The following is a 19,390-nucleotide window of genomic DNA, read 5'->3' on the forward strand; positions in this document are numbered from 1 at the left end:
CGCCATCCCTGTCCTGTGTCACCATCACCCGTGTGTTGCCATCCCTGCTGCCCTGTCCCCGTTGTCCCCACTGTCCCTGTATCCTCCCTCTGCTGCCATCCCTGTGCCACGTGTCCACTGTGCGCTGCCACCCCGCGTGTCCAGCTGTGTCGCCGACCCTGTCCCGTGTCCCCCTTGTGCTGCCATCCCCGCGTTCCCCCACCCCGTGCTTCCGTATCCCTCCTATTTCCCCGCTCCTCCCCCGTCCCTCCCCGTGTCCCCTCCCCTGTCCCCGTGTCGCCGCCCCGCCATGGCGCCGCTGGCGGACCTGTACCAGGTGTCCATGGCCTACGGGCACTGGCGGGCCGGGCGACACCGCGCCCCGGCCGCCGCCGAGCTCTTCTTCCGCCGCCCGCCCTTCCGCGGCTCCTTCGCGCTCGGCGCCGGCCTGGCCGAGGGGCTGCGGGGGCTCCGAGCCTTCCGCTTCTCCGCTGCCGGTGCGTGGCGACAGCGGGGGACAAGGAGGGGAGAGTTGTAAGGAGGAGTGGTGGGCGAGGGGACGGTCCCAGAGGGACTTGGAGGGACGGGGGAACAATTCCAGGGCGCAGGGCGGGACGGAGGGGAGGATGAGGAAGGGACGGGAGAAGCGTTGTCGGGAGAGGAAGAAGAAGGGAACCTTCCCAGGGAGACTCTGGAACAACTCCAGGGGACAGGGTACAGGATGAGGAAGGGACAGCGGGGAGCGGTGCGAGGGAAGGGGGGAAATTCCCCCCGAGGGGAGGATGGGGGAGCAAGTCAAGGAGACTTGTAAGGGATGGGACAGAATCCAGGGGTGTCTGGGGACGTTTCAGGGAGACTTAAGGGGGACAGAGACATCTCTGAGAGTGATCTGGGGATGGGAATTCCCCAGGGAGAGGAGGAGGACAGGGATGTTTATCAGAGGCACCTGGGGGACTGGGGACCCGTGGTGAGGGAGAGGGACAGGGGAACCCCCCTGGGGGACTGCAAGGGATCAGGACAACTCATTAAGGGACAGGGACATCTCTCAGAGGGACTTTGGGGACAGGGAGACCCTTCAGGGGACACAGGGCAGGGGTGGACACAGAGAGCCCTGAGGGACACATGGGGTGACACTGGGACACCCTCCAGAGATCCACAGATGTCCCTCAGAGGGGACTTGGGCCACCCTGTCTTGCTCTGTGCTGTCACCTGCCTGTCCATGGGGGGCTCGGTGTTCCCCCCGCACCTCGCCCTGTGTCCCTTGTCCCCGGTGTCACCGCGCTGTCCCCGCAGATGTCGCGTACCTGCGCTCTGTCCTGCCCAGCACCACAGACGACGCCTTCTTTGACTACCTGGCCACCCTGGACGCCTCCGAGGTGACCGTCACTGCCATTCCTGAGGGCTCCGTCGTCTTTGCCAGGGTGGGACCCTCCTCCATCTTTTTTCCCTGACTATCCTACCTCTCCCAGCTCCCAGACCTCCCATTTTCCTTGAACCTGGGATCCCCTGGAACTCCAATCCTGCTTTTCCCAGCACCTCCCTTTTCCCTGACCCTGGGAGCCCCTGGACCCCCGTTCCTGCCTTTCCAAGCCCCAACACCCCCTTCTCCCTTTTCTCAACACCATGGACCCCTTGAACCCCCATCCTGGCCATCCTGGGTGTTCCCACCCTGTGATCCCCTTTTCCTTCACACTGGGAACCTCTGGAACCCCTTTTCTGAGCACAGGGACAATCTGGACCCTGGGCAATAGAATCCCCCTGCACCACTTCCCTGGCACTGGAGTCCCCTTGTACCCCTTTTTCCTTCACCAATATCCCCCTACAACCCCTTTCCTGACCATCCCACCTCTCCCAGGTCCAGGCCTTTCCTTTTCCTTGACTCGGGGATCCCCTGGACCCCCATTCCTGCCTTTCCCAGTTCCTCCCTGTTCCAGGGGGACCGGGATGTCACCGCTGTTCCCGCAGGTGCCGTTCCTGCAGGTGAAGGGGCCGCTCCTGGTGGTGCAGCTGCTGGAGACCACCTTGCTGTGCCTGGTCAACTATGCCAGGTATTTTGGGGTGGAGATGATCCCAAAGCCTCTGGAAGATGGAGAGAGGGGCAGGGAAGGGAGTGCAGCACCCCCCAACCCAGAGAGAAATGCGAGGTTGGGAAACCCCAGTCCTGGGGGTACCATGACCCCACAGGTCCCCTACTGGAATTTAACTGCTGGAATTCTTCTGGTTGAATTTAACTACTGGAGGGTATCCCAGTGTCCCCCCAAGTTTCCCTGAGGGCTTTCCCAGCCCACCCTGTGGTCCCCTGAAGGGTCTCCCTGTCCCCAGGTTCTCCTGGGAGATATTCTGGTCCCCCACAGGTCACCCTTAGGATCTCCCTGTCCCCCAAATGTCCCTGTCCCCCTTGGTCAATTCCACCACATCCCTGTCCACCAAGTCAAGGTGGGTCCTGGAGCCCCTTCCCCATGGCTGTGCTGGCTCTGTGTGACTTGTCCCCTTTGTCCCCCAGCCTGGTGGCCACCAACGCTGCCAGATTCCGTCTCCTTGCCGGCCCGGACATGAAGCTCATGGAGATGGGGCTCCGCCGTGCGCAGGGGCCGGATGGAGCCCTCTCGGCATCCAAATATTCCTACATTGGGGGTGAGTCCCACCCCACGGCACCCGGTGCCACCGCGGCCCTGCCGTCACCTGGGTGTCCTCCCCGTCCCTCCTCGCAGGCTTCGACTGCACCAGCAATATCCTGGCGGGAAAACTCTACGGAATTCCCGTGCGTGGCACCATCGCCCACTCCTTCATCATGTCCTTCAGGTGCCTGGAGGAGGTGCAGCCACGGGTGAGCGGTGCCTGGGATGGGGATGGGATGGGGATGGGATGGGAATGGGAATGGGGATGAATATTGGATGGGGGTGGGATGAGGATAGGGATGGGAGTGCAGGTGAGGGTGGGATGGGGGTGAGATAGGGATCTCATGGGGGTGGAGATGTAGAGGGGATAGGAATGGAGGTGGGAATGGGATACAGCTGGGGATTGGATGGGGTAGGGATTGGATGGAGTTGGGGATGGGATGTGGATGGAGATGGGATATGGGCATGATTGGGATGGGGATAGGGATGGGCAGAGGGAAGTGGGATGGGGTTTGTATGGAGTTAGGGGTGGGAGGAGATGGAATGGAGATGGGGATAGGGATGTGGTGGGAATGGGGGTTAGGTGGGATGGAGATGGGAGTGAGGATGTGGATGGGGGTGGGGAATGGGATGTGGGATGAGATGGGGATGCAGACAGGGATTGGAGTGGGTTGGATAGGGAATGGAACACTCCACCAGTTCCCACACTCCTGGCACCTTGGATAATGCCACAGGCTGTGCAAATCCCATGTTCCCCTGGCAGGAGCTGCCGCCTCGGGCCGGAGGAGATCCCGTGGATCTTGCGGGCCTGGCTGTGTCCTGGCTGCAGCGGGTCTGTGACCTGCTCCAGACTCCTCCCAGCAAGGCCAACCAGGGCGAGCTGGCCGCCTTCGTGTCCTATGCTGTCACCTTCCCGTGTGACTTCCAGGGATTGCTGGACACCTATTGTGTCAGGAGGTGAGGACACCAGGACTTCGCCACCATGACACAGGGGATGGATGTGTCCCTCATTGGTGGCCTTGGAGCAGGAATGCTGGCTGGCGCAGGGCTTGGAAACACTGCTGGATCTACCCTGGATCCGTGTCCCACTTGTCATTAACGCTTTCCTTGCCCATGCCAGGAGCGGTTTGCCCAATTTCTGTGCCGTGGCCTTGGCACTGCACCAGCTAGGATACCAGGCCATCGGAGTGCGCCTGGACAGCGGGGACCTGGCCCAACAATCCAAGGAAATCCGGGGAGTGTTCCGAGCCTGCGGAGCTCAGTGAGTCCCACGCCAGCCCTGGGATGGATGTCACTGATCCCCGTCATCCTCACCTGCACCCAGCCCCTCATCCCACCAGGATTTGAGAGCCCGCATGGCTCTGGGTGTTGTGGGCTGATCCATGGATCCTCCCAAATCCTGCTCCTTCCAGCTTCCAGGTGCCCTGGTTTGCGACCATCCCCATCGCTGTCAGCAATGACATCAGTGAGCAGAGCCTGGAGGAGTTCAGGAAGGAGGTGAGGAACCTGCTGGCAGAGCTGGGACGCCACCTGGGCTGTCCCTGGTGCTAGCAGGGATGGGATGTTGATGGTCTCCGTCTTCTCTGCGGCCTCAGGGGAGCGAGATCGACATGATCGGCATCGGGACCAACCTGGTGACGTGTCCCCTACAGCCATCGCTGGGCTGTGTCTACAAGGTACAGGTGGCAGCCTAAATCCCAAATATCTCAATCCTTGCTGAGCCACTTCCAGGTGATCCATGCCCGCTCCATGGCCATCCAGCCCCACTGGAGTCACAAAAGAATTTGCCTTGGAAGGGATTTTTGAAGGTCCTCCACCACCATGGGCAGGGACACCTTCCACTATCCCAGGCTGCTCCAAGTCCCACCTTGGACACTTCCAGGGATCCAGGGGCAGCCACAGCTACTCTGGGAATTCCATTCCAGTATCTCAATATCCCATCTATCCCTGCCCTCTGGCAGTGGGAAGCCGTTCCCTGTGTGCTGTCCCTCCATCCCTTGTGCCAAAGTCTCTCTCTAGGTCTCCTGGAGACCCTTTAGGCACTGGAAGGGGCTCTGAGGTCTCCATGGAGCCTTTTCCAGGCTGGACATTCCCAGCTCTCCCAGCCTGGCTGCAGAGCAGAGGGGCTCCAGCCCTTGGAGCATCTCCATGGCCTCCTCTGGACCTTCTCCAGCAGCTCCACATCCTCCTGATATTGGACCCCAGGGCTGGAGCAGCTCTGCAGGTGGGGTCTCACCTGAGTGGAGCCGAGGGGCAGAATTCCTCCCTCTCCTGCTGCCCATGCTATGGGATCATCCCAGGACATGGGGAAGTTCTGGGTGCCGGTGTTGGGTCATGGCCAATTCTTTGCCCACCAGAAGCCTCAAGTTCTTCACAGGCAGGAGGAGGCAGAATGCCCGACTTTGGAGTGGTTTTAGGGTTTTTTAATTGTCTTTTTTTCAGCTGATTTGCATCAGTGGCCTCCCCAGAGGGGTCACAGCTTCCCTGTCCTTCCCTTTTCCCATAGCTGGTGGAGGTCAATGGTTCCCCGTGCCTGAAGCTCACGGAGGATGAGGAGAAGATGACGATCCCAGGGTTGAAGACAATGTATCGGCTCTATGACGCTGCTGGTGAGTCTGGAGACCCTTCCCAGAGTCCTGGGGGAATCTTCTGCTCCGTAACTCTCTCCCTGCTGTCCTCCTGGCAGGTCACCCCTTCATGGACCTCATGGCCCTGGAAGAGGAGCCATCACCCAGTGCGGGGCAGGAGCTGGGGATCCATCTCCTGGGACAGCTTGGGGAAACCACCAAGGTCATTCCCACCACCGTGGAGCCCCTCCTTCGCACCTACTTCAGGGATGGCCAGGTCAGGGGTGGTCCCATGTCCTGGGAGGTCTCCTCTTCCACACTGGGGGATGGATCAAGGGTGGTGGTGGCTTCTGAGATGTGCCAACAACTCTGGTGCCAACCCAGATGTGGTGGCTTGCTGGGATTGGTGCTGGCTGGTGGCTTCCTACATGAATCTTCTCACATGGATCTTCCCACATGGCTCTCCATCCCTGCAGGTTTGTGAGCCCCTGCCCAGCCTGCCCGAGGTGAGGACCCATGCCCAGGTGTCCCTCAACCTGCTCAGCCCCGCTCACCGCCGGCTCCACGAGCCGCAGTCCTACCCGGTACGTCCAGCACTTCCCACATCCTGCTGGCACACATCTGGGAATGCCACTGGATTTGGTGGACTGAGCAAAGCCACCACGGAGCTGCTCCCTGACTGCTGCTCTTCCCTTTCCCAGGTGGCCGTGACGGAACGGCTGCACCGGCTCTTCCTGGAGCTGCGTCAGGGCAGCCACTGAGGGGGTCCCTGCTCATCCCCAGCTCCTGCACTGCGCTTTTTTGGGAAGCCCAGGTGCCTCGTTAGAAATTAACAGCTAATTTAGACCTTTCTGCTGCCTGGTGCTAACCCAAGGAACCTGCAGGAACTGTGAGAGTGCCCTGGGGTCCCAGTAGGGAAGCTGGGAACACAGGGATGGGGAAGGCACAGCTGTCCCTGCGTCCCCTGGAAATGACAGTCCTGTGCCCAGCTTGGTGGCCCTGCCAGCCTTGTGCCTTATCTTGGTGGCCCTGCCACTCCTGTGCCTTCCTTGGTGGCCCTGCCAGCCCTGTGCCCTCTGTGGTGGCCCTGCCACTCCTGTGCCTTCCTTGGTGGCCCTGCCAACCCTGTGTCCTCTGTGGTGGCTCTCCATCCTGAAGCTCCTTGGTGGCACTAGGACAAAGTCTGGGTGTGACACAAAAGGGTGACACGGGACGCCCACGGGATACCCACGGCAGACACTTTTTGGCAATTCTAAGCTTCATCTCTGTGGCAACATTCCAGCTCTGGAATTCTGGCCGAATTCCCTGGGATGTGGAGGCCAGCTCCAGGTTGATCCCAGCTCCAGGTTGATCCCAGCTCCAGGCTGATCCCAGCTCCAGGTTGCCACCTGCACTCTCTAACCCCTGTTCCCACAGGAAACGTGGCTCTAACCCACACTGAGCTTCAGACTAAGCAAAAAATTTAAAATAAAGGCCTTTTCTCACCATGGCTCTGACCCTAATTCCAGTGAAAAGCCTTTGGAGCTCCATTGGGAATGGGAAGGTGAGAGGGAAATTCCCAGGGACCAAACCTGTAGCTTTTCTGTCCGCCCTCCTCTCCATGGTTTGGATCTTGGCAGAAATTACAGAGAAGAAAACAATTAAGAGCTTAACGAAGCATGGCCTGATGGTCCCAGATTTCTGGGAATTCCAACAGCATTGTATCCCATTTTAAGAAAGGAAAAAAACTCCAGGAAATCCAGGATCAGTTTGTTATAAATTAGATTATTTTTTAAGCAAAGCACCAAAGATAAGGAGTCCATTGTGCCTGAGTAGAGATTTTCCTGAGTTTTTAGGAGAGGAGGAATTAAGGAGAGTGACCTGTGCCAGCATTTGTCATCCTCATGGATAAGATGCAATTCCTGATGTTAAGGAACCATTTTGGTGGGCAGAGAAGCTCCTGGGTGTCTTCGCATTTTCTCCTCAGCTGTTTATGGATACTAAGGAGATTTCCTGAGCCTTTTCTTCTCCAGGCTGGGCAATTCCAGCTCCCTCAGCCTCTCCTCATAGGAGATGCTCCAGTCCCTTCATCATCTCTGTGGTTTTTCCTTGGATTTTGACTCTCTTGTACTGGGGAGCTCCAAACTGGACCCAGTATTCCAGGTGGGACATATCAGAGCTGAGCAGTGAGAAAGAATTCCTCCAGAACCTGCTGGCAACACTTGGAATGCCAGAAAGATCCCAAACCAAACATCCCAAGCCACCAGGACCAATGGAAAGCTCCAGGCTGTATTAAAATTACTCCACTCTGCATTGAAGACGGGGGGAAAAGAGCAGGAACGGGGTTAAACCTGCACATCTGGAACTCCTGGATGCTTTCCTTGAGGTTTTTTGTGGAATTTGGGCATCCCAGTGACTCCAGTACAACTTCCCACTTTATAGCAGAGAGCCCCCAAGTTTACAAATTTATTTAACTTAAGGAAAACAAGTTCCACTCAAACCCTAAACCTTCCTGCAGAAAACCCCAGAGTGCTCATTTTTTTTTTCCATTTTTGCCCTTGGAATTCTGGTATTTGACTCCAGAACTTGGAAGTGGGTGCAAAGATGGGACAGAAAGTGCTAAAAGTGAGGTTGGAATACTGAATCCTGTGCAGATTTTCCCAAAAAAGAGGAAGCAGCAGAAGCCCAGATGTTGCTCCTGTTGCTCTACTCCCATCCTCCTTCCAGTTTCATTCCTGGAAAAATATATATTTTTAAAGGATAGCTTCAGCTCAGGATATCCATGATTGGATATGAGGCACGGTGGGTAAAAGTGCCAGTTAGTGCTGGAAAAGGGAAGTGCAGGGAATAGAGGGACACAGGTGAGGAAAATCGATCCTGACCTCATTTTCCTTGCTCCACAAATCCAGGTGAGGATGTTTTAGAAAAGGTTGTGGTTTCCTGGTAAACCTGTGGGTAATTCCTTGAGTTTTGATTCCTGCTGCTCCCCAGCTTTGGAGGGAAGGGATGGCAGGGAAACAAGGATGTGGGGACGCTCCAGCTGCAGAGTACCCGGAGAGGGAGAATTGTGGAATGTGGCGAATGGGAATGAATTTGAGCACCAGTAAGTCCCAGTCCAGCTGTGCCCAAGGACCAACTACCACTGGATAAAGCCAGGATTTAACAAACCCAGCCTGACTTGGATAATTTGACAAGAGAAGTGAGAAAAGGCAGCTCAGAGCATCCAGTCTCGGCTGCTTCCACCTTCGCGGATGATCCAAGCTCCCATTCCTGACGTGGCTCCGTGACATCGGCCCGGGGTGGTGTCACTTGTAAAGTGCCATTTTCCTGCTCTGGTACAGGTACATGTAGGCGTCACAGAAGAGGCGTTTGACCACCCCATCCATGTCCCGAGGCTGTTCCAGGGCCAGCACAGCCAGGGGCAAGTCCAGGTATTTGGCAACTTCCGGGCACAGCGTCACCGTGGGAATGTTGAAGCCGTTCTCGCTACCTAAGGTGGAAAAGGAGGAGCAAAATCCCAAACCAGATCCCAAAGGGATGAGTTCCTACAGCTCCAGCAGATCCCAGCACACTCAAGAGTCATGCAGAGCCTTAGCTGGGAGATGTAGAGGCCAAAAGCACTGGAAGAGGCTAGATGAGGGGAGACCATTCAACCTAAAGGGGCTCCAGGAGAGCTGGAGGAGGATTTTGGAAAAGATACGGAGCTTCCCACTGCCAGAGGGCAGGGATAGCTGGGATATTGGGAAGGAATTCTTCCTTGTGAGGGTGGTGAGGAGCTGGAACAGAATTCCCAGAAGAGCTGTGGCTGCCCCATCCATGGAAGTGTCCAAGGCCAGCTTGGATGGGGCTTGAGGCAACCTGGGATAATGGAAGGTGTCCATGGCAGGGGTTGGAACTGGGTGAGTTTTAACCCAAACCATTCCATGATTCTGTGATAAAAGCACAGTGGGGAAGGACAGGAGAGCAATCTCTGCCCTCAAGCTGAGTCAGCTGGGATAGGATCCCAAATCCTTTGTTTGATCACAACCAGAAGCTGGAAGCACCTGGAAAAACTCCCACCTGCTTGGCTTGGCCCCTCTGGAATCTAATTAATGGAAAGCCAGATCCAGAGAAAGCTTAAGTAGGGGAACTTGACAGGAAAAGATGGACTGAGCAGCCCCTGGCAGCTTCCCACATCCCCTTCCCACATCCCATTCCCACTCCCTCACCGTGCCGGTCGGCCATGCTGTCGAAGAACATCCAGTGCTGGTTCCCGGGGCCGTATTTCACGAAGGACACGTAGTGACTGGTCTCGATGCAGAGCACTGCAAACAGCTCCAGCTTCTCCCGTGGGACCTGCTGGCAGCCCCGGGCGCTCCAGCTCTGGAATTCCTCTGGAATGTGCAGCCTCCTGGGCTTGTGCGCTTTGCGGCAGCGATGGGAGTGAACCTGAGGAGAGGGGACAGGGTGGCATTGGCAGAACTGGCCCTGGCTTGCCAGGAAGAGGGGGCAGAGATTCCCAATTTATTCCCTGCTGATTTGATTCCTGTGCTCCCTGCTTGCCTGGGAGTTGTGGGAACAGCCTGGCAGCTGGAGGCTGAAATGGGAACGTGTCACCCTCCAAGAGGCAGGAACTGTGGGAATGCTCATGGAGAGGCAGCAGGGAGTGATAAGCACTCAGCTCCTGCAGGGTTACACCTTATTTATGGAACAGGTTGTCCAGGGAAGCTGTGAATGTCCCATCCCTGGAATTGTCCACGGCCAGGTAGGACAGACCCTGGAGCAACCTGGGATAGTAAGCAGCATCCAGGGGGTGGAACTGGAATGAGCTTCAAGGTCCTGTTCCATCCAAGTTTTTCTATGATTCCATTATTATTTAGCCTCTGTGTAAGCAGAGGGTTCACAACCTCTGGCTCCTGGTGGGAATGACCCTCAGGAAAGGGCTGCTCCATGCACAACCTGAACAGCTGCAGGGACAGCCAGGGAAATGTGAGGATTTTGGGAGCTGACAGCTTCCAAGGTAGATTTTGGGAATAGCCATGGAATACCTGTCTGGAGCAGGAGCTGCAGAACTGCTTCAGGCCCCTGGCTGCGAACACCTTGTCCTTGAAACACTCCGAGCATTCCAGAGTGGCAACATCTCCACACAGGCAGCATTCCCTGGGACCTGCCAGGGAAATGGAGCTCAGAGGGAGTGTCTCCTCCAGATCCCACCTAAAATCCAGCTTGTCCTGCCAAAACTGGGACTCAAGGAAGAAGAATCCCAGAGCTGAAGAATCTCAGAGAGCCCAGAGCTGGTTGCTCACAGCCCACTGTCCATCACTCACTGTCCAGCAGCAGATCTGTTATATCCAACTCCAAGGAAGGGATGATTTTGCTGAACATTTTATATTCCTTCCCAAAACGTGGCATTTGGATAATGAAGCAAGATGGGATCTGGGGAAGAAAAAAAAAAAAAAGGGAAAGGAGTCACCCTGCCACAAGAGCCAAATCCCAGAGATTTTTCTCTAAATTTGCTGTCATCATTCACAGGACAAAAAGGAAACAGGGAAAGCAGAGGCGTTTTCCTAAGTCGTGCTTGGATTCAGAGTTGGATATAAAACATCCAAGGCCTCACAGGTATTTTGAGAAGCAAGAAAAGCAGGAAAGCAGAAGGAAACTGGACTCACCTCCACCAGCTTCAGATCTGAGGACAGGAATGAACGTTCCACCAACTGCTGCACATCAGGAACTACCAAATCTTCCTGTTTATCCATAAATATCTGGTAGCAGTAACATTCCTGCTCCTTCTGGCCTCCTGACCTGCAAGGAGAACTCATGGGATTGGGATGTGAACATAAAAATTGGAGTTCCCCAATGTTTGTCCTGGGAGAGCTCCTGGGCTCAAGGCACTGAGGGTGGCTTGGTGCAACACAAAGCACATTTTCCACCCAAAAATACCAAATTATGCCAGTGGAGTGGGAGAGAAGTAGGAATTTTTGCCTTGTTATCCCTTTGGAGCAGCACATCCTATAGGCAAAAATCCATTTCCCCTCTATATAAATCTAAAAGATAATTTAGTATTTAAATTGTCAAACGGATGCTTCGATGAAGGACAAAAAAGCCAAACTCAAGGTGAGTTGTGTGCAGATCTCCCACAATCCCTAAAGAAAGCAGGGAAAGGATTTCCTTGGGATGACCCTGTGCAGGGGAGCTGCAGCACAGAGTCCTCTTTGTGCCCGGCCTTTCCCAGCACTCCACGATCCACGGCTCGAGCGACGGCTCCACAAAGGAGCACAGAAATCCAACAATTCCCTTTCTGTGCTCACAAACAGCACAGTTATTTTTGGCTTCCTCCAGCCTCTCATCCTCTTTGTAGAGTCCCCAAAAAACTGGGACTGCATCCATGGGCTGCCTGTTTTGAGAGGCTGCGGGAGCTGAGCCAGCCTGGCAGCCTGGACACATCCCAAATTCATCCAAAGGCTGTCGGATACTGCTGGATCTGCACTAAAGTCGGACATCACCTTTCTCAAACCCCCTTCTGGCTCTCCCTGAGGATGGAACAAGGTTTTTATCCTGATTTTCTGAAGGCAGCACCCTCCAGGGAAAGCTGAGAAGTGCCTTTGCCCGGATGGGAAGATCACAACAAGCAGGATCAGAGTCTGTTCCTAAGGGAAAGTGGAAAGAGCTGCGCAAAACTCAGAGCTGTGATTCCAAAAAACTTTGGTGGAAAGGGACAACTGACACGCCCCTGACCCCGGGATTCTGAGGTAGAAAATTAATGAGCCTGGCCTTGGGAATTGTATCCCTCAGCTGTGGAAACTTACTGGAGTTTCAACAGTGGCTCAATTCCCAGGATCTGCTGCATTATGAGATTGAGGAACTCCTCAGGATCTGGAAAGCGAGAGGAAAGGAGGGATCAGACCTCACCAGGAACTGCTGTGTCCCACTGCATCCAAGAGCTGCCAGATAAACATGAGCCAGCATTCCAGGGACCTGGAACTTCATTTTCAGCTTAGGGGACAATTATGGGTAAAGGCTGAGAGCACTTGGTTAAGGCACAAATCCCAAAGGGAACATGGAAAATGCCAAGCAGCCTTCAGAGACTGCACTTCCATGGAATTCCAGGATGGAATTTGGGTACGAAAAGATCTTCAAGATCATGGAATTAGAGCTGTTGCCATGAGCAGGGACACCTTCCACCTATCCCAGGTTGCTCCTCATCCAACATGGACTTGGACACTTCCAGGGATCCAGGGGCAGCCACAGCTTCTCTGGGAATTCCATTCCAGCCCCTCACCACCCTCACAAGGAAGAATTCCTTCCCAATACCCCATCTGCCCCTGCCCTCTGGCAGTGGGAAGCCATTCCCTGTGTCCTGTCCCTCCATCCCTTGTCCCAAGTCCCTCTCCAGCTCACCTGGAGCCCCTTTAGGCACTGGAAGGGGCTCTGAGGGTACAGTGAGATTTAAAAGCTAAAAGAATTTTACAAGTGAATTTTTACATCAGTTAACATCAGCACCTAATTAAAGCACATTCCTGGGAAAAGCATTGAGGGAAGTTGCCAGCTGGTGCCTGGACGACACAAAACACAGGGAAGCAGCTGGGGAAAGGCCCCAGGGAGCTCCTTACCTTTCTCAGCGTTGGTAAAACTGGAGCACTGGCCCTTGTCTGTGAGCTGCTCCCGGAGGTGCATCACGCTGCTGGCCCTGACAAAGCCAGTCCTGGGAACGACAACCAGCTGCACGTGAGGGAAATCGTGGAAAGGCTGGGCTTGGAAGGGATCTTAGACTTCATCCAGTTCAATCCCCTGCCATGGGGAGGGATGCCACCAATGAGACCAGGTTGTTCCAAGCCCAGCCCAACCTGGCCTGGGACACTTCCAGGGATGGGGCCTGGATTCCAGGATGAAGCCTCAGCTTCTCTGGGAATTCCATTCCACCCTGTCACCACCCTCACACGGAAAGTCCCTTCCCTGTATCCCATCTCAATCCGTGCTCTGTCAGTTTAAAACCATTCCTCCTTGTCCTGAACACCTTTGGATGTGGCTGCCAGGTTTCCCTCAGTGCCAGGCACTACCTTTAAGGCAGCAGGGAAGGAATGGAGGTAAATGGGACAACTTCCAGCATTCCCTACACTCACCTTCGGAGGGGATTGACAATCTCATCCCGCAGAATTCCCTGGACATTCCTGTCACACAGTGGGAAAGGCATGAAGAGCATGGAGTCCAGCACAGAGGTACAGGAGAAGAGGCTGTGGGAAGAGTGGGATGGGTTTGAGTTTGAAGGCTTGGAAGCAACAGCTGGAACCAAAATGTGATGGCTGCTGACAGTCAATGGCTTTGATGCCCAATAATCCATGCATGGAATTACAGGGAGGTGAGGGAAGCACATCTGCACAGTGAGGCACATCTGGAACAATGAACACTGGGAGAAAGCAAGGGAACAGCTCAGGGAGAAGGAAATTCCTACTTTGCAGCCAAAACTACTCAGGGAAGGGCACCACTGAGTCTTTTCCTCTCCAAGCACGGAAGTTGGGACCTCTTGGGTGGGTTCTTTGGAATGATTCCAGTCAGAACTTCCAGGGACAGTCAGCACAGTCCAAATCTGGAAAAGTGCGAGCTATCAGCACCCTGAATGACAGATACAGGGGTACAGGGAGTCTTGAGGGCTGAAAAACGTGCTGGATTTGGGAAGGAGATCAAAAAGCAGCCTGGAGGTTGCATCTCCACACAGTTACATCCTGCTCTACACCAGGTAAACTTCCAGCCAACTCAGAAATCCAGGGATATGCTGCAGTTTGGAGATTTGCTCAATTAAAAAGCCATTTGCTTAAGGAGCCTGCACCACCCAAGCAGGTCCTTACCTGAAGAGAGCTGCATCCATGTAGCAGGAATTACAATGGCCTTGGATGCCCTTCATCCGTCCTTGGAGAACACGGACTGCTGCCTCGTTCCTGAGGGGAGGAAAACTCTCAGGACCCTCTGGAAGAGCTTCTTGTCCTCCTACAAGAAAAGGAATTGCCTTCACCTTCTCATCTGGGTCAACTCTGCCCTTCCTTGATGCCTCAAAAGTCTGAGGTGAGTCTACAACTCTGAGACCCAAGTTGGCTTCTCAATCCAGCTTTCCATACATCACAGTCTTTCAGACTTGTGGGATATCCCCTAAGGAATCATTTAGGTTGGAAAAGACAACTAGGATGGAGTCCAGCTGTTAATCCAGTCAAAGACGTGGTGTGAGATAAACACCAAAAAACAGCACTCGAAGAAAGGGAAGAAATGCTGCCCACAGAGTTTTCCCACATCCTCCTCCCATCACAGTCCCGTTTTTCTGCTCCCCAGAGGACTCACTGTAATCCCTGAGAGAGAGGTCGGAGTTGGGGAAGCTCTGGAAGCGCACATCGGGCTGGCAGGAATTCAGCCTCACGAAGAGGCCGCGCTTCGGGGCGCAGTGGAAGTAGGACTTGCCCAGCCACTCCCCAGCTGTGACCCCCTTGTCTTCATCCTGGAAAAACAGCACTAGAGATGAGCCTGAGAGCGGGATTTATGGAATTATGGTTGGAAAAGAGATCTAAGAGCGAGTCTGGCTATGCAACACTGCTGAGGACACTACTAAATTGTGTCCCCAAGTGCCACATCCACAGGGATGGGGATCTCACCCCTGCCCTGGGCAGCTGTGCTAGGGCTGGACAACCCCATCCATAAAGGAATTTTCCCAGTATCCAACCTAAACACCCACTGGAGCAGTTTGAGGCTGTTTCCTCTTGTTCTCTCATTCCCAGAGAGCAGAGTCCAGCTCCCACCTCTCCCCACCCTCCTGTTGGGGAACTGTAGGGATCCAGAATGTTCTCCCTGAGTCTCCTTTCCTCCAGGATGAGCCCTCCCAGCTGCTCCTGGTGCTCCAGACCCTTCCCAGCTCCATTCCAGCCCCTCAATATCCTGCACCTGGGGATCCCAAAATTCCACCCTCCATATTCAGCCACTGCTACCAGCACTCCCAGGTTCTTTCCCAGCTTTCCAGCCTCACCAGTTCAACTCCAGCCATTTTGTCCTTGATTTGGGGCAGGTAGCCCAACCAGCGGATGATTCCTGAAACTTGATTCCCTTTGTCCAAGGTAATCTGGACCATGGAATTCACTTCCAGGGGGGAATTTCCACCTTCCCCCTCCTTGCTGCTCTCGCTTATCTCTTGTTTCATTTGGTTTGGTTTTCCAAAGCCCACGTTGGAGTCAAACGTTGGGAAAAAACCTGATGGGCAACACAAAACATCAGGAGAGGTGGGAGTTCGATCCTCTGGATCAAATTCCAGGTCTATTTTGGAAATTCCAGGCTACACACACAAGCAGGAAGCTGAGCACCAGGGACACAAGGTATAATTCCCAGTGTGTCCAAGCTGGTCTGACAGGATGAGAGGGAATGATCCTGCTCCTTGTTTCCCAGCTCAAAGCTTCACATTCCAACCTCTCGCTGGCCCTGGAGCTAATCCAGCCCTTCCCAGACTACTGGAATGGCAACAGGGGGGTTATTTACTAATTTTTCTACTAATTCCTTCTCTTGTCCAACAATTCCCAACATTGCTGCTGACACCTGAGCCTTTCCCACCTAGGAATGGAGCTCCTGCTCCATCTTTTACAGCTGAATTAAAGATTTTTTTAACCAGTGGTGCCCCTTCTCTAAGGGAATTCTCTGCTACCATCAGACTCTTCTCCCTGATAAATGGGATTCAGCTTTAGCTTTGTGTGGAACTTGAGACTTTTCCATAAATCCCGGTCCATTACAACAACCTGCAGGTTTTATTGGAATTTCAGCTCCTCAGTACCCTGCAGAGAAGAAATGAATTCCAAATTCCCCCAGGATGGGATCAGGAGAGAGACATCCAAAGATCACCTACTTTGCAAGCTCTCCTTCACAACAGAATCCATGGGGATTTCCCTGAAAATGTCAGTTGTTCCTTCTTCCTCCTGAAAGGAGTGAAAAATCCATCAGCTAGGGAAAAATCCATCAGCTAAACACTTGAATATAAAGGATTTTTTTAAACAAACCTGGAAAGTTTGCACAGAACCTCAAACCCCTTTTGGATATTCCTTCTACTTCTCTTTCACATCCAACCATAATGTGATTTTTTTTCTTTTAAATCCCTAAAAATCTCATGGAAAAGCTGCTCTTACCGGGCAAACCTTCACGAACCACTGGCTCCCTTCCCTGTAAACTGCCATGGCAATTCCTTTGGTGGGGGTCTCATCCACGTAGAAGCTGACAGCATCTCCCACTTTCACGGGAACCACCTCCTCTGTGTCCTGTTTTCCTGGCTTCTGCTTCCCATAATCGTTGCCTGATGTGGGAATAAACTGGATTTTGCTGAAGGGCAGGAAGACCCCACAGTTCCTCTTGCACTTGAAGTACTCGGTGCCGTGATAGGATCCATCGCTTCTCCCTCTGTTTTCCCCCTCTCCCTGAAAACACACCAGGAAGGGGTGTCACACACAGAAATTGTATGGAAAAAATGAGGAATTCACTGCTTTTGACCCCCCCTTACCTGCAATTCCACCCCGAAAAACACCGGAGACAGCACAGCCAAGCTGGGCTTGTAGATGCTCCCGATGTAGCGCACGACTCCTGGGAAAAATTCCCGCTCCACCTCCACCACCACGTTTTGACCTGGCACAGCTTGGAGAGCTCCTTCCAGGCTCAGCCTCTCCAGGAAAAAATCCAAGCGCTCGCTGTGGCTCCCGATGGCCAGGAGGAATCCGGCAGCTTCCTGGCGCACGGGCTGCAGGATTTCCAGGTTGATGGTGACCGTGGAGCTGTTATCCAGCATGATGACCTTCAGGAAGCAAGCTGGGGGCCCATCCTCAGAAAAATTCCGCAGGTAGCTCCTCTCGCTGCAGAAGCACAAGTTGCCAGCTTGGAAGTATTTGCTTCCATAGGCACAGTCCTCCGTCAGGATGTAGAAGCAATTCTCGTCTGCCGCCGGAGGTGGGAGGTTGGACATGGCAGATTCCCCTGGGTTGGGAGAGTTATGGCAATGGAGATTTGAGAGTGCTGGCGCAGAATTCCCGAAGGATCCAGGGCTGGAAGAGGTTTTGGATCAAACCCTGTGCTCAAAGCCTCGCCTGGCTGGGTTTGAACGTCTCCCAGAGCTTCCCTGCTCCCTTTCTTCAGGTGTTTAATCACCCTCGTGGTGATTCAAAATTGCATCTAACCTGGTTTTCCACATTCCTGCTCATCCCTGCTCCTTCACTGTGTTTCCATGGGAAAAGTCCAGCTCTGCCTTCTCCACTAAACCCTCCCAGGATGAGGTTGCACCAAAAGAAACATGGAATGGTTTGGGTTGGGAGGAACCTTTAAAAATCATCTCATTCCACAGGCAGGGACACCTTTCCCTATCCCAGGTTGCTCCAAGCTCCATCCAACAACACCTGGAATAATTCCAGGGATGGAGAGGCTGCTCCAGCTTGTCCAACCTGTTCTAACACAGTCCAGCCTCATTAAATTCCAGGTTTTCTCTCATTACTCACAGGAGTGGGGCAAAGGATCAATCCTGCCTCTTAAAATTCCTTGGAAAAGGGATTCCTGCTCTGGCACTGCAGCTCCTCGGTGTTGCTACAGCTCATGAATATTCAAAACATATGCAAATCACCCCCCTGAGGTACTAAAGATCTCTAGCTTTCCTAGCAAATATTTAGTTATTTATTATATAATTTATATTAATAGAAATGCAAGTATTTGGATGTAGAAATATAATTTCCTGCTTATCTTTTTATGTAGATTCTGAAAATTCTCGTAGTTTAATTCAACTGGTAGAATTCCAGTTAAATTCCAGCAGTAGTTAAAATCCAGCCATCAAATTCCACTTTTTACCCCTCCCCATCTCTTCTTTGATGATTCCACAGAAAACCAGGATCCAACATTTTTGTTTCAACATAAAGAAAGGGTGAATAAAATGAAAATATCTTTAAAATAAACCCTTTTCCTCACTAAAAGCCAAAAATAAATTGGTTTTTTCCTGATGAAATTCCCAAGAATAAACTATTTAATTAATCAAAACTCTAAGAATAAACTGTTTTTCTCATAAAAATAACAAAGAATAATTTTTCTCCATCAAACCTATTTTCCTTATGAAAGCTCTAGAATAAATCACTTCCCTCATCAAAACCACTGAAATAAACCATTTTCCTCATAAAAAGAAAAAAAACCCCACTATTTATCACAAACCCTGCAAGAATAAACAATTTTCCTGATCAAAAAGCAAGAATAAACTATTTTATTCATCAAACCTCAATAATAAACCATTTTCCTCATCAAAATCCTCCAAGAATAAGTAATTTTCCTCATCAAAAACACACAAATAAACGATTTTCTTCCTCACAAGCCAAAAATAAACTTTTTTTTCCTCACGAGAAACGCAAAAAGAAACTATTTCCTTCATCAAAAACTACAAATAAATCATGTTCCTCATTTTCAAGAAAACCACAAGTAATTCCTTTTCCTCATCAAAACCCCGGAACAGACCCTTTTTCTCATCAAAAACCCCAAAGAATAAACAATTTTATTCACCAAACCCTAACTTTTTCTCATGAAAACAAACAAGAATAAACTAATTTTCTCACCAAAACTCCCAAATAAACCATTCTCCTCACAGAAACACAACAATAAACCCTTGCCCTCATCAAACCCAAAATGTAACCCGGCTATTTGAGGCAGAATATTCCCGATTTCCTCCGATTTCTGGGAATAAATCCCTGTTCCCAGGGCTCTGAGCGGGGTTTGGGCTCGACCCCTCCCCCCTCCCCTCACCGTCTCCGCCGCCGCTCCGGCCCCGGCACTTCCGCGTCCGGGAGCGCACGCGACCCGCCAGCCAATAGGGAGCGGCGGTGGGAGGAGGACAGCCAATGATAGTGAGGGGGCGGGGCCATAATGAGGGTGGGGTGTGGCTCCATAGCAGGCCACGCCCCCTACTGGCCGGCCTGAGGGGAAGGCGGGAATTGCGTGAGGGAAGGCGGGCGGCGGAGTTTCCATAGACCCAAATCCCTGTGGATTCGCGTGTTTCCATGATCCCAAAGCCCTACGGATACTGGAGTGTGTGTTCCCATGGACCCAAATCCCTATAGACTCGTGTGTATCCAAATGGTCCCAAATTGGATTGGATTCACATGTGTTTCCATGGACCCATGTCCCTATGTCCTTACAGATCCATGTGTGTTCCCATGGACCCAAATACCTATAGACTTTTGTGTATCCAAATGCTCCCAAATTCGAATGGATTCACATGTGTTTCCACAGACTCATGTC

The 19,390-nt window shown here is 52.9% G+C and overlaps 2 protein-coding genes across 2 annotated transcripts; one reads left to right on the plus strand and one right to left on the minus strand.

Annotated features, from left to right (window-relative positions):
- Positions 1-131: 131 nt before the first annotated feature.
- NAPRT (nicotinate phosphoribosyltransferase) lies at positions 132-6,653 on the plus strand. The gene is made up of 13 exons (XM_023921448.2): positions 132-476; positions 1,273-1,400; positions 1,945-2,027; positions 2,483-2,613; positions 2,691-2,806; positions 3,361-3,554; positions 3,718-3,858; positions 4,010-4,094; positions 4,193-4,273; positions 5,104-5,206; positions 5,284-5,441; positions 5,641-5,748; positions 5,866-6,653. Exons 1-13 carry the CDS (start codon positions 290-292, stop codon positions 5,923-5,925), a joined length of 1,575 nt encoding a protein of 524 aa, XP_023777216.2. The 5' UTR covers positions 132-289; the 3' UTR covers positions 5,926-6,653.
- Positions 6,654-6,908: 255 nt separating this feature from the next.
- On the minus strand, positions 6,909-18,956 carry LOC111925207 (ubiquitin carboxyl-terminal hydrolase CYLD-like). The gene is made up of 15 exons (XM_023921626.2): positions 18,896-18,956; positions 16,635-17,101; positions 16,267-16,551; positions 15,990-16,059; positions 15,126-15,346; positions 14,450-14,603; positions 13,966-14,104; positions 13,243-13,353; positions 12,733-12,824; positions 11,929-11,995; positions 10,792-10,924; positions 10,450-10,558; positions 10,171-10,289; positions 9,352-9,571; positions 6,909-8,633 (listed from the first exon to the last, which is right to left on the minus strand). The coding sequence occupies exons 2-15, from the start codon at positions 17,088-17,090 to the stop codon at positions 8,449-8,451; spliced, it is 2,361 nt and encodes a 786-aa protein (XP_023777394.2). The 5' UTR covers positions 17,091-17,101; positions 18,896-18,956; the 3' UTR covers positions 6,909-8,448.
- Positions 18,957-19,390: the final 434 nt, after the last annotated feature.

The sequence above is a fragment of the Cyanistes caeruleus genome, chromosome 1 (genome assembly GCF_971803275.1).
Source record: "Cyanistes caeruleus chromosome 1, bCyaCae1.hap1.1, whole genome shotgun sequence".
Classification (NCBI taxonomy): domain Eukaryota; kingdom Metazoa; phylum Chordata; class Aves; order Passeriformes; family Paridae; genus Cyanistes; species Cyanistes caeruleus.

Bases quoted from the DNA above. Each gene is read 5' to 3' on its own strand.
- NAPRT (XM_023921448.2), top strand. From the start codon at position 290: ATGGCGCCGCTGGCGGACCTGTACCAGGTGTCCATGGCCTACGGGCAC. The intron at 2,028-2,482 runs GTATTTTGGGGT...TTTGTCCCCCAG, and splicing joins TGCCTGGTCAACTATGCCAG to CCTGGTGGCCACCAACGCTG. The intron at 5,207-5,283 runs GTGAGTCTGGAG...TCCTCCTGGCAG, and splicing joins TCGGCTCTATGACGCTGCTG to GTCACCCCTTCATGGACCTC.
- LOC111925207 (XM_023921626.2), bottom strand. From the start codon at position 17,090: ATGTCCAACCTCCCACCTCCGGCGGCAGACGAGAATTGCTTCTACATC. The intron at 16,060-16,266 runs GTAAGAGCAGCT...CACTCCTTTCAG, and splicing joins GGTTCGTGAAGGTTTGCCCG to GAGGAAGAAGGAACAACTGA. The intron at 9,572-10,170 runs GTATTCCATGGC...CCCTCTCCTCAG, and splicing joins GCAGCTCCTGCTCCAGACAG to GTTCACTCCCATCGCTGCCG.